At 40.0% G+C, this 13,567-nt stretch overlaps 1 protein-coding gene across 8 annotated transcripts in view; it reads left to right on the top strand.

Annotated features, from left to right (window-relative positions):
- The window catches only part of FMN2 (formin 2), a 398,830-nt gene that overhangs the window by 80,852 nt on the left and 304,411 nt on the right, over positions 1-13,567 (top strand). For 4 of the 8 annotated variants that reach the window (XM_078357267.1, XM_078357265.1, XM_078357263.1 and 1 more), the window contains exons 3-5: positions 2,642-2,789; positions 5,801-5,812; positions 12,386-12,441. In XM_078357267.1, the coding sequence (XP_078213393.1) occupies positions 2,642-2,789; positions 5,801-5,812; positions 12,386-12,441 (216 nt within the window). The remainder of the gene's footprint in view (positions 1-2,641; positions 2,790-5,800; positions 5,813-12,385; positions 12,442-13,567) is intronic. The other 4 variants (XM_078357268.1, XM_035280903.3, XM_078357264.1 and 1 more) reach the window with 1 other exon arrangement.

Raw genomic sequence — 13,567 nt, 5'->3', positions numbered from 1 at the left:
CAGATATTTCTTTGAGATCCTATTTTTAATTCTGTTGCACATATATCCAGAAGTATAATTGTTGGATCATATGGTAATTCTATTTTTAATTTTTTGAGGAACTGCCATATGTTTTCCATAGGAACGGTATCATTTTACAGGATCACTAATAGTGCACAATGCTTTCAGTTTCTCCACATCTTGCCAGCATTTATGTTCTATCTTGTTGTTGTTGTTTTTGATAGGGTCTTGCTCTGGTGCTGGGCTGGAGTGTAGTGGCATGATCATGGCTCACTGCAGCCTCGACTTCTGGGGCTCAAGTGATCCTCCCATGTCAGCCTCCCAAGTAGTTAGGACTACAGGTGTGTGCCACTACACCCGGCTAACTTTTATGTTTCTGTAGAGAGGAGGTTTTGCCATGTTTCCCAGGCTGGTGCTTTATTTGTTTTTTGTTTTTTAAAATAATAGCCATCTTCATGGATGTGAGGTGATCTCATTGCATTTTTATTTGCATTTCCATAATGACTAGTGATAATGAGCCTCTTTTCATGTTCTTGTTGACTCTTTTGTGTATCTCCTTTGAAACGATGTCTCTTCAAGTCCTTTGCCCGTTTTAAACTCAGTTATTTGTTTTTTGTTGTTGACTTGTAGAAGTTCTTTCTATATTCAGGATATTCAATCCTTATCAGACTTGAATTGCAAATATTTCCTCCCGTTCTATAGGTTGCCTTTTCACTCTGATTGTATCCTCTGATGCCAGAAGTTTTAAATTATGATATCATTCCGTTCATTGATTTTTGTTTTTACATTTTTGTTGCTTGTGCCTTTGCTGTTATATTCCAGAACTCATTGCCAAAAACAATGTCGTGAAGCTTTTCCTATATGTTTTTGTCTAAGAGTTAGGTAGTTTTAGGTCTTATGTTTTGGTCTTTGTTCCATTTTGAATTTCAGTATATGGGGTAAGGATTTCCTGGGTTTTAATGAAAGCAAATGTCAAGTGAAGTTTTGCCCAACATGTAAACATTTATTAATTAATATACAGCACTAGTTTTTCACAAAAGCTTATACAAGCCGACCTGAGAGTCAGAGCACGACAGGCTTGCCACTCTGGAAGGTGCTTCACCTCACCTTGTGTGAAAGGTCCATGTGATACAAACACCAAGGAATAGGATTCTGTGCTTGGTTGTTGGCAACAGGCAAGGAGACATCCTCCTAAACTAGTGGCTGGAGGTAGCACACTCATGGTGTCACACCGTGACATCATTTCCTTGCCTGCGTTTTAGCCTTTGTAAGGATGAGGTTGTTTTCCAATGTCTTATCAATCTACTTACATTGGATTCCTTCAGAATCTCCAATGACAGCTTACACCTAACACTCATTATGCTAATTAAAACCACTAACTTCACCAGTGGAAAACCTATGTCTTCTATTCAGTATGCTAAACAGCACAGTTTCTGGTATTGGTCAAGATGGGGTAGCTGGATATGAGTAGCTAAAATGCTTTGCCAGGTCTGAAATGTGGTCTCTTCCGACACAATCCTAGCTGACCCCAGGAATCTGCATTCTCAGGGCCAATGGCTGTCCCTAAGTGCAAAGCGTAAACTAACTGGTCCATACATTGTATCTTCCTGTTCATGCTGCAGATTATTTTATGAAAACCTTAATTTATTCAATATAGGAATAGCAACATCCATCAGATAACTCGTTTACTTTGTAGTCTCAACCCAGTCATTACAGTGTTGTTTTTTTGTTGTTGTTTGTCTTGTTTTTCTTTTTCACTTCTACGATACTGTTCTTCTCTTTGCTTTACTTGATGTTGATCAAAGGTGTTAGGGAAATGCACCCAGTTAAGAAAAATGTCACAAATATAGAACATGCATATATTGAGCATATGCTTCCTAAAATGGTTGAACACATTGTTATTCTGAAATCCTAATGAGCAGGTTTCCAAGGTGTTTACAGGCCATGGAGCAGCCTTCCTTGTGAGATTTGCAGGTTTTCTGTCTTCTGGCTCTAGGGACAGTACTAGCTGCTTTCTCATTCTGTCCAATTCTGTTGGTCTGGAGCTGGCAAGGTGTTTCTCGGCCGGAAGATCCCTATCCAATTTCTTTTTTTTCTTGGCAGCTTTATTTATTTTTTCATAGTTTCTCTCCTGAACAGTTTCCAACCTGGACCCCAGATAAGTCGGCTTCCTGGGTCTTCGGTTGTTGAAGGCACGAAGGCTATTATCATCCTGTGGGGCTCAAGTACAGCCTGTCCTTTGGCATTCCCATAAGTATATAAACAATTTTAAAAGGATTACCATATTCCAGTGAATTAAAGATGCTAGTTCAGGGAGTTCTCTGATTAAGTGTCTGGATTGTCTGATTTTATAATTTCCTGCAGGCCTACATAGCATCTCTGCCTCCAAAGAAAGAGGCATAGGCTTTACTCTAGAAACGACATGGAGGCAAATGTGGTTATAAAGATAAAGACAACGGTGTGAAAAAAAAATGTGCATCTTAGGAATCTACACTGAATAGTATAAAAAGCTGTTTTAATGTTTCATATCTGTATACATATAATAAGTAATTTACATAGAAATGATTTCTCAATGTATAAGTCACGGCTTTTTTTGTAACTGAATTAATAGCATTTCAACATTTTTTATTTTTAAATACAGCAAGATCAACTTTATACCTGGGCTGCAGTTAGTCAACCCACACACTCGTTGGATTATTCAGAAGGACAGTTTCCTAGGCGAGTCCCTTCCATGTGGCCACCATCCAAACCTCCCGAGGAAGAACACAAGCTCAAGGATGCTGAAGCAGGTAATTGTTTCCTCTGTCTTCAGAGATATCTGGAAGAGGCAAGATGGAGAGATATAAGTTTTATTAAATCTTTGTGCTTTGTTTTTTGTTTTTGAGACAGAGTCTCACTCTGTCACCAGGCTGGATTGCAATGGTGCAATCTTAGCTCACCAAAACCTCTGCCGCCTGGGTTCAAGTGGTTCTCCCACCTCAGCCTTCCGAATAGCTGGGATTACAGGTGCCTGCCACCACACTCAGCTAAATTTTTTTGTATTTTTGGTAGAGACAGGGTTTCACTATATTGGCCAGGCTGTTCTCGAACTCATGACCTCGTGATCTGCCCATCTCAGCCTTCCAAAGTGCTAGGATTACAGGCATGAGCCACCACACCTGGCCTAAATCTTAGTTTTAAGTAATCTTTTATTTTTAATTGCGTGGCATTCAGATATAATCTTTTAAAACTATTTATTGTTGAGTCTTTTTTCTCTTTGCTCTTTTTGTCATCTTAAAGTGTTTTGTGTTATTGGCTGGGAAGACAGCATGAGGTTAGCATCAGGTTTATTTGGAGGAGTTTAGCAGGATGAGGACCCACAATCCTGATTTTAAGAAAATACTTTATATTTGTCATACAGAATTGAGAATGATATTTGTGTAACAATGCTTTATGGAATATGGTTGTTTTCTCCCTTGTTTTTTGTTCTTCTTCTTCTTCTTCTTTTTTTTTTTTTTTGCGATAAGGTCTTGTTCTGTGGTGCACTAGAGCAATGGCTAATTACAGCCTCAGCTTCCCTGGCTCAAGCGATGCTCCCAACTCAGCCTCCCAAGTGGCTGGGACCACAGCCGTGCACCATCACGTCCGGCATTTTTTTTTTTTTTTTTTTTTTTTGAGACGGAGTTTCGCTCTTGTTACCCAGGCTGGAGTGCAATGGCGCAATCTCGGCTCACCACAACCTCCGCCTCCTGGGTTCAGGCAATTCTCCTGCCTCAGCCTCCCGAGTAGCTGGGATTACAGGCGCTCACCACCATGCCCAGCTAATTTTTTGTATTTTTAGTAGAGATGGGGTTTCACCATGTTGACCAGGATGGTCTCGATCTCCTGACCTCGTGATCCACCCGCCTCGGCCTCCCAAAGTGCTGGGATTACAGGCGTGAGCCACCGCGCCCGGCCACGTTCGGAAAATTTTTTGTAGAGCCACAGTCTCGCCATGTTGCCTAGGCTGATCCAGGCTTTGGGGCTCACCTCAGTCTCCTAAAGTACCAGAATTATAAGCATGAGCCATAGTACCTGGGCTTTTCTTCATTTTGTTGTAATAAATTCCCAACTTCCTCTTGGTGAATGAATTAGGCATAAATATTGATTTCGGAAGCCTGAATGAGGAGTAAATGGAAGAGCATGATTGCTATTCTTACATTTCTCCTCCAGGTTTTCCTAAATGGTAGCATAGATCTTAGAGTTAAGAATTTTGATTTTTTTTTTCCTCATTAGCTCATAGAGAGGAAGATAGTCATTAGAAACTTATTTTGGACACATAGTAGAAGAGCATAAATTAAGAGTATGGAGCCTGGGTTTTGCCACTTATTAGCTTTGTAATTTTAGGCGAACTTTCTAACTATTGTACTCAGTTTTGTCATCTGTAAAATAGCGATGAGAATAGCATGTACTGCATAGCACTGTTTTCAGAATTACAGGCATTTATGTGAAGCAGTAGAATCTAGATTGCAGTGATTAGCTCAGTGTGTTTAATATTATTTATTACAATTATCATTATTTCATGTCATCACCTTAGTCATGAGGTCCTTTTCAAACCAACAATGGCCAAGAATGTAAAAGGTTTTATTTCAGTCCCCTGCCCAAAGTTCTGCAAAGGGAACCTTGCCTTCTATTTTTATCCCAGTCTCTGGAAGGATGTATTTACGCCTTTTTTCTTTCCACAAGGGCACTTAAATGGGGCCCACACTCAACTTTGAATCTCCCTTTTCAAATGTCCAGTGCTTTTGAAACACTGCTTGGTATTCAGCAGGTGGGCTGTCCTCCCTGAAATGAACACAAATGGGAGATAGGGTGTAGGAAGTGGTGTTCCAGGTAGGACACCGAGTTTATCATAACACAGAGAGCAGTTTCTCAAAGGCCGAGGCAGAGTTCCAGGTTCCACTAAGCAAAGATGTTTAGAGAGACCGCTAACATGATAGCACCTGAAAATCAAGCAAGTAAAAGTACTTTTAGCTTTTTTTTTTTTGAGACGGAGTTTCGCTCTTGTTACCCAGGCTGGAGTGCAATGGCGCGATCTCGGCTCACCGCAACCTCCGCCTCCTGGGTTCAGGCAATTCTCCTGCCTCAGCCTCCTGAGTAGCTGGGATTACAGGCACGCGCCACCATGCTCAGCTAATTTTTCGTATTTTTAGTAGAGACGGGGTTTCACCACGTTGACCAGGATGGTCTCGATCTTTTGACTTCGTGATCCACCAGCCTCGGCCTCCCAAAGTGCTGGGATTACAGACTTGAGCCACCGCGCCCGGCACAGTACTTTTAGTTTTTAAAGAAAAACCCACAACTGAAAATATTGATCCCATTATCTGCACTATTTATGATAACATTTATTGATACAAAATACTCAGGGGTGGATATAGTAGAATTAATCAATTTCATGGAGAGCCCTTTTAACAGTGGTTTGTATCCTATGTTTTGCATCATTGATTGGGTGATATTTTCATGTTTTCCGTTCCCTACTATATAACATTCTCAACTTTTCTAACTGAAACATTTATATGATATTCTTAAATTTTTAGGGCACTTTACAAAATGGTATGAAACATTTTATGTTGCTGCTTATATATGCTGGTGGAGCATTTGACTCAAAGTTAATTGAGTGTGATGATCTGAATTTTAGTTTGGTAAAAGGTAATAGTTAGAACTGATACCAGGAAGTTTGTCATCCGGTTTTTGCCACATGATTTGACAGCTTACAAAATGCCAGAGGAAGTGATTTTTAATGCAATAACTTGTCTCCTTTTAAAAAAATGCATTCTTGAAGAGGATGACGGAGGTAAGAAGAATTTAACATAGTGACTTATTTTTCTCTAGTTGATCTATTATAAACCCCAACAGCCATATAGTATTTTTTTCATGAGAGTGATCTAATGTGTCTTTCTAAACTTTTTTCTGCTGTGACTCCCTGATGTTCATTTGGAAAGACACTTCCATGAGACAGCCTCATTCCCCAGGACCATACCACAGTCTCTTCTAAGCAGTCAGTTGTAAGAGTGGGAATGTCAATATCACTGGCTAACTTTGCCCGCAATCTCATGTTTTATGTCAATCACAAAGTTTGATAATATAATTGTTAATAGTAATGATCTATTTGTAGTTAACTGATAGGTACACATTCTTATTTAGTGACATCTTAGTTAAATCCACTGTATGTAACATGTAACCCCTTTCTTCTTTATTTTTTTTCTGTCACCCAGGATGGAGTGTAGTGGCACAATTTTGGCTCACTGCAACCTCTGCCTCCCCGGTTCAAGTGAGCCTCCTGTCTCAGCCTCCTGAGTAGCTGGGATTACAGGCACCCGCCACCATTCCTGGCCAATTTTTGTACTTTTAGTAGAGAGGTGGTTTCACTATGTTGGCTAAGCTGGTCTCAAACTCCTGACCTCAAGTGATTTGTCTCCCAAAGTACTGGGGTTAAAGGAATGAGCCACGGTGCCTGGCTGACCCCTTCCTGTTTTAATTCAAAGGAAAAGAATTCAATGACTTTTTTTTTGAAGAAGAAGAAAGACTTGCAGGTCTAGCTTAGAAAATTGAAGAAGTTTTTTTAAGTTTGTTGTATGTGTGTGTGGTTTTTGTTTGTTTGTTTGTTTGTTGCTTGTTTCATTTGTTGTTTTTTGCAACTTGTTTTTGTTGGTTTGTTTGTTTGAGACGGTGTCTTAGTCTGTCACCCAGGCTGGAGTGCAATGGCACGATCTGGGCTCACTGCAACTACAGCCTCCCAGGTTCAACTGATTCTCCTACCTCAGCCTCCCAAGTAGCTGGGATTACAGGCACCCGCCACTTTGCCCAGCTAATTTTTGTATGTTTGTAGAGATGGGGTTTCACCATGTTGGCCCGGCTGCTCGTGGAGTCTCAGGTGATCTACCCGGCTTGGTCTCCCAAGGTGCTGGGATTACAGGCATGAGCCACTGTGCCTGGCCTTTTTTCTGACTTTTAAAATTGATTTTCTAATTCACATGTCCAGCTAATTCAGATTTGCGGTGCTCTGTCTTCTGCCTTTTTCATGTATCTCACTTTTACTGCATAGGGAGTATCTCACTTTAACTTTTTCATGATCTCTTCTGTGACAGATTTTTTTTTCACCTTTATGTATTGATGAAGGCACTGACCCTTCACGTATGGAAGTGCTGAGGCCATGGTGAGGTCTTGGTGCTTTTCCTTCCCAGGGGGTTGCAGATTCCTGGCAGTGCTTGGCTCTCATCCTGGCTCCCTATGCAGTTGCATTTTCTCCACACATGGGCCTAAGGTGTTAACATTGACCTTTTGAAGTCTGCAGAACATCTTCTGAATGATAAGACTGGCTGGGGAAAAGGAAGTAATGTGCTTTGTAGAGATGAGGTTTGGTCGTGTAGCTCAGGCTGGTATTGAACTCCTGGGCTTAAGTGATCCTCCCACCTTGACCTCTCAAAGTGCTGGAATTACAGACATGATCCACCATGCCTGGCCTATTTCTGTTTCGTTTAAATGTTTTAACATATGTTCAACAGAGATAATGTAGAAATTCTATGACGGACCAAGGGAGAATTGATAGAGTTCTATCTCTCTGAGCTTCTCACTTAATCAAGGAATAAAATGTGCTGGACTAGATTGACTCTGTCTCCCAAAGATCATTCTCTATTTTCAACATGTAAATGTACTATTTATAATGTATTTATATATTATATAATATTTATATATAATTTATACATATATAATGAATTTATAGATTATAATATATAGTAAATTTATAGATTATATATAATATATAATGGATTGATAGATTATGTGTAATATATAATGGATTTATAGATTATATATAATATATAATAAATTTATAGATTATATATTATATATAATGGATTTACACATATGTAATACATATAATGAATCTATAGATTATATATAATATAGAATGAATTTATAGATTACATAATATATATAATGAATGTATACATTATATATGATGAATTTATACATTATATATAATATATGATGAATTTATATATTTGTATAATATATATATCATATACATGTATACATATAGTTTTTATAACATTTTATAAAATTGGCCTTCATTTTCTCCTAAACTAACTATAACCTGAGTGTGGCTATATTTTGTTGACAATGAGAGGCAGATTCTCAATACTATTAAATAATCAAGCAGATCATGGAATTGGTCTCATTTAGGAAAATGTAAGTGTTGAACCCCATCTTCATTTGTGGAAATAAATGATATATGAGAATTAAAAACATCTTGCATTTCTTAGGCAGCCAATCATAAGTCATGCTACTTAAATGAAGTTTAATGAATTCTATTTCAGTTAAATGGACTGGATTTGAATCAAACCGGTATATGCCATTAAAGAAGCTATAATATAATTTTACGTAGCTGCATTGTTACTTAAAATGTCTGACTGTTTAGAGACGACTTCATTTTTAGAAGGCATAGTTTGCATGTATGTTTTAAAGGGCTGGTTTGTTTTTTCTTCTTAGCAGAGGGGCACATCCTGCTCGTTGTCTTTATTGTCCTCTGTCTATAAAGGCACAGCTCATCCAGCTGTGTTTTGTTTCCCGAGTGAAAGGCTTTTTTGTGATGATAAAGAGATCAGTCCTGAAACGTAGTTGCCATCACAGGGAGTCTAGAATTTTAGATAATGCTCAGAATTTTGTGAGGTAACTTTTTAAAATGGAATATTTAACTTTTTTTTTAAGGAATGTTCTTTCTCCTTCTTTGCTTTATAATGATTTTTTTAGAAAAGAACATTCTGGTTTCTTAATTTTAAGGATGAGTAAAGGAGGTGGCAGTTTTAAATGTACCCTTGAGCATTCTGTCACTGGATTACTCTTTGAAAATAACCATTCTAACAATGAATATTTGATGGAGATGGTCAGTTTGTGCCAGAGCTGGGTTTAAGGCAATTCCTGAAAGTGCCCTGGATCCTGGGAGGAGGACAGCATTGGGAACAAGGGCATTGGGATTTCCGGGTGATCACTTTCATTTAAGGAGCTCTACGAAAGTTGGACTAAGCTGATATCTCAGATACACCTATCTGATGACTCCACCCTTTAGCCGTTAGGGCACCAATTTCTCTCCACTCTCTGCAGGACACTTTTCATCATTTTTCATGCTTCCCTTTACTTTCTCCCTCCTATATCTTTCTCCTTCTGTTTCTCTCTTTTATTCTGTATTGTTTTCTTTCCTTTTCCTTAACATGAATTTTTCTGTCCTCTCTCAGTGGTTCTCATTTATTTTCCCATTATATTTCAGTAGTTACTCTGTGCATGTCTTTCTTTCTTTTTTTTTTTTTTTTTCCTTTTTTGAGAAGGAGTTTCGCTCTTGTTACCCAGGCTGGAGTGCAATGGCGCGATCTTGGCTCACCGCAACCTCCGCCTCCTGGGTTCAGGCAATTCTCCTGCCTCAGCCTCCCGAGTAGCTGGGATTACAGGCACGCGCCACCATGCCCAGCTAATTTTTTGTATTTTTAGTAGAGATGGGGTTTCACCATGTTGACCAGGATGGTCTCAATCTCTTGACCTCATGATCCACCTGCCTCGGCCTCCCAAAGTGCTGGGATTACAGGCTTGAGCCACCGCGCCCAGCCCTATACATGTCTTTCATTTTAAAATCTTGACCCTGTAAAACTCCTGTTTTCTAGCTTGTGATTTTGAAGACAGCATTTCAACATATAAATTTATCTTCAATGTTTTAACACACAGATTCAAACAAATAAAAAATCTAATGAAAGGGGTAGGGATGGGAGAATGAATTCAGTTCAGGCAGCCATTGAATTAGAGGGAAGCTGAAAGTTTGGGTGTAGGTGTGCAGAATAGTTTGCTGATGCGTCTTGCTAATAAACGTGGCTTTCTAGGTAGATTTTTCTGATAAACTGCACTTGTTCTTTACCATCAGAGCCCAGAAGTTTCCTTTTTAGGTCCAGTACCGGGTCAAGGACTGTAGGAAAAAGGTAGAAAGCATTTTTTGCATTTCTAATGTAAAGAACTGTTTGTGTACTACCGGGACAGCCTTTAGGCTCTTACTGCACCATCTAAATAGACGTGGAAGAGAAAAATTTCCCCACTGGTTCAAAGCCAAGACTAGTCTTGAGTCTATTGTGTTTGGGAGGATTTGGAAGTGACAAAAAAACAACAGAGAATAAGAGCGTGCTGGAGTTTAGATTTGCTTTAATATTAACTGTTAACTACCTTTGCTGTTAAAGATCTTCATTAAAAAGTGGCTAACTCTGGTGTTAAGTTCATAGTAGAGATTTGTCAGTATAAGACAGAAGAATCCCTTTTTTATTATTAGCTCAATGATATGCTATATTTATCCGGGGAAATGGCTGTATTTTAAGGCCAATTGTTTATTGCCACTGTGACATTTATTGGTAAGTGACTACATCACACTATTCTCCATGGTTTTTGTTTTAAAATATGTGCTCTTAGCTGAGATTCAGAAAATAGCTAAAGGCAAGGCGATATCTATATTGTCTCTCGTAAAAATCTTTACTCTCTTTCTCTGCCCAGGATACCCCACTTTTCATGGTAGAATCCACTTGCATGGTCTGCTCATTGTTTTCATCTTTCATTTATTCTTTCATTCACTCCTACAATTACTCAACAAATATCTTAAGCACTTACTAAGTACCAGGCACTATTTGGATGTTGGGGATACAACGGTGGGGGGGGGAAATGGACAAAAATTCTTGCTTTCACAGAGTTTATCTTCTACTGGAATAAGAGGTATAAAGAAGTAGGCAAACAAGTGCATTAGAGAGTCTATGGGGAGTGCTGGGGAGTGCTGGCGAGTGCTGGGGAGTGCTGGGGAGTGCTGGCGAGTGCTGGGGAGTGTGTGGCGAGTGCTGGGGAGTGCTGGCGAGTGCTGGCGAGTGCTGGGGAGTGCTGGCGAGTGCTGGCGAGTGTGTGGCAAGTGCTGGGGAGTGCTGGGGAATGCTGGCGAGTGCTGGTGAGTGTGGCGAGTGTGTGGCGAGTGTGTGGCGAGTGCTGGGGAGTGCTGGCGAGTGCTGGGGAGTGCTGGGGAGTGCTGGGGAGTGCTGGGGAGTGGGTGAGGTCGCCACTTTCGCTGAAGCAGAGCCCCACAGGAAGCAGCCACAGAAGTGGGGCTTGGAGATATTGGGAAGAAGAGGGAGTGCAGTGCTCTGAGGAGACAGCAGCCACTCTGGCTTTGGTGGCCCTGTAGAAGAAGCATGACTGGTGTGCTACAAGACAAGCAAGCTGCCCAGGGTGGCTGGCCTGGTGGGCAAGCTGGGACAGATGAAGGTGGGTAGAGAGGCTAGGGAGTAGAGGTCATTGAAACCAGGCCTCGTGGGCCCCTGTAGAGGCAGATTCTCATCTGAGCGAAAGGAAAACTTTGAGTGTAGCTTAACAGTATACTATGCTGTTTAAATACTAAATGCCTCTTATTTTTCTGTAGCTTTGTCACATACATCAGCTACCATGCTGCTACATTGGAAATGTCAAAATGACTGTAAAGACTGACTGCTGTACCTTGTGTCCAGGGTCTGGTCTGCATGCCAGTCAGGGGAGCAACGTGACAGTCAGCAGATGTCAACTCTGGTCTTCACCTTGCCAACAATCACTTGTGTTATGGGCCTTGAATTTCTCATCTGAACAGTGTGGAGGATGGATGAGATTAGTGTTTTTTCAGGCTCTGACTCAGGGAGCATGAGGGATTCCTGAAGCCCCTTTCATTTTTATTTTTATCCTGAAGGCCCTTTGATTTTTAAATTTGCATGCAAGCTTCACTTAGAAGAAAGTGCCCTCTAGCTTAAGAAGAAAAAGTATTCCTGACTTGGTTATGCCTTAGGTTTTATAGCATGATGAATTTGCAGTCTCATAGACTCTCAAATGACATGAGGACTAAAAGAGAAAAACCCCTTCAGAATCCCTTATTACTCAGTGTCTCTTGGTGACAGTGTTCATTATCTCTCATTGAAATCAAAAGGCATTTGACAACAGTTAGACAAGGCTTCTGAGATCCCATTCTTCTACCTTGGTGAGGTGGCTTCTGTCATGAAACAGACTTCAGCTAAGTGAATAATACCATCCGTGAAAGTCTTAGAAGGACTGCTTGCACAATTTAGAAACTGCAATTGAGGCAAATAAGGATAGTTGATGCACAGAGAAGGGAATAGGAATATCCCAATTATGGCATGAGCATTGTCATTATATGTATTATATACACTGAAAAGTAGTCATATCCTAATAACCCAGTTATATAACTGGAAGAGAGACTGGATAATTTTGGTGCTTATGGTTAATGATATATTGTAGTGAAAATTTTATTTTCTGATAGAAGAAATAGGAAAATTGCCCTTTAAGATACTGACTGTCTGCTTCCTTTCCAATCTAGAGTCTCAATCTGCTGTTTCGGAAACTCCAAAAACAGGCTTGGATGCTGTCCAGCAGGTGAGACGATCTTATTAAGATGTCAGAGTCCCATCTGTCTTGTTTGTCTTAAGATTGTGACAGACTCTGTGATTTATCTTTCCATCTGCCCAGCTGGCTAGGGATGCCCTTGTTTTCCCTTAGCCTGCAGGGGAATCCTGTCAGGCAGAAGGGGATGTTTTCTTCCATTTATTTTTTGCATAGAAAATCAGCCTTGAAGTGGAACTGAGTACAAGCTTTTCAGAAGCTGCTTCATTCTATATCCAGCCAAAGAGTTGGGCCCAAGAACAGCTGGCTCCAGCAGGAAACGTTGGCCGCTCCAGGCAGAAGTCTGCTGAGATGTGCCTGTTCAAATGGTGCCATGGCTATGATCTTTAAAAAAAAAAAAAATCTGTCAGAGCTTTGCTAAAGTCAAATAAGATTCTTATTACTTTGGTGAATGAAGCATTCATTAGTATCTGTTTAATTTCCACAGAACCTTTTCTTTTTCCTGTTACTGTTTTAGTCCATTTTCATGTTGCTGATGAAGGCATACCCAAGACTGGGCAATTTACAAAAGAAAGAGGTTTATTGGACTTGTAGTTCCACATGGCTGGGGAGGCCTCGCAATCATGGCAGAAGGCAAGGAGGAGCAAATCACATCTTATGTGAATGGCAGCAGGCAAAAAAGAGCTTGTGCAGAGAAACATCCGTTTTTAAAACCATTAGATTTCGTGAAACCCATTCACTATAATGAGAACAGCACGGGAAAGACTCACCCCCATGATTCAGTCTCCCACTGGGTCCTTCCCACAGCATGTGGGAATTATGGGAACTACAAGACGAGATTTGAGTGGGGACACAGAACCAAACCATATCAGTTAGCAAAGAAGCCAAATTTTATGTCTTTTTTTTTATGCTAAAATGGACTTCTTATTTTAAAAAAAAAGATGCAAGAAAGGAAACATTTATATGGAATAGTAATTGTGGATAGCAATTGCTCTTTTGGATATAAAACCATTTGCTTAAATTATTTATATTTTCGCCCAGCTATGCTTTTGACAGTAAATTCTTATTAGAAATGAACAGTAGAAAGAGGTTTCGGTTCTGTTGGTGGTCTAGGAGAAAATGAGGAGACACATACCTGGGTTTTACTCACTGGATCCAT

Source organism: Callithrix jacchus, chromosome 19 (genome assembly GCF_049354715.1).
Source record: "Callithrix jacchus isolate 240 chromosome 19, calJac240_pri, whole genome shotgun sequence".
Taxonomy (NCBI): Eukaryota; Metazoa; Chordata; class Mammalia; order Primates; family Cebidae; genus Callithrix; species Callithrix jacchus.
This window is presented reverse-complemented; position numbering and strand designations above follow the sequence as displayed.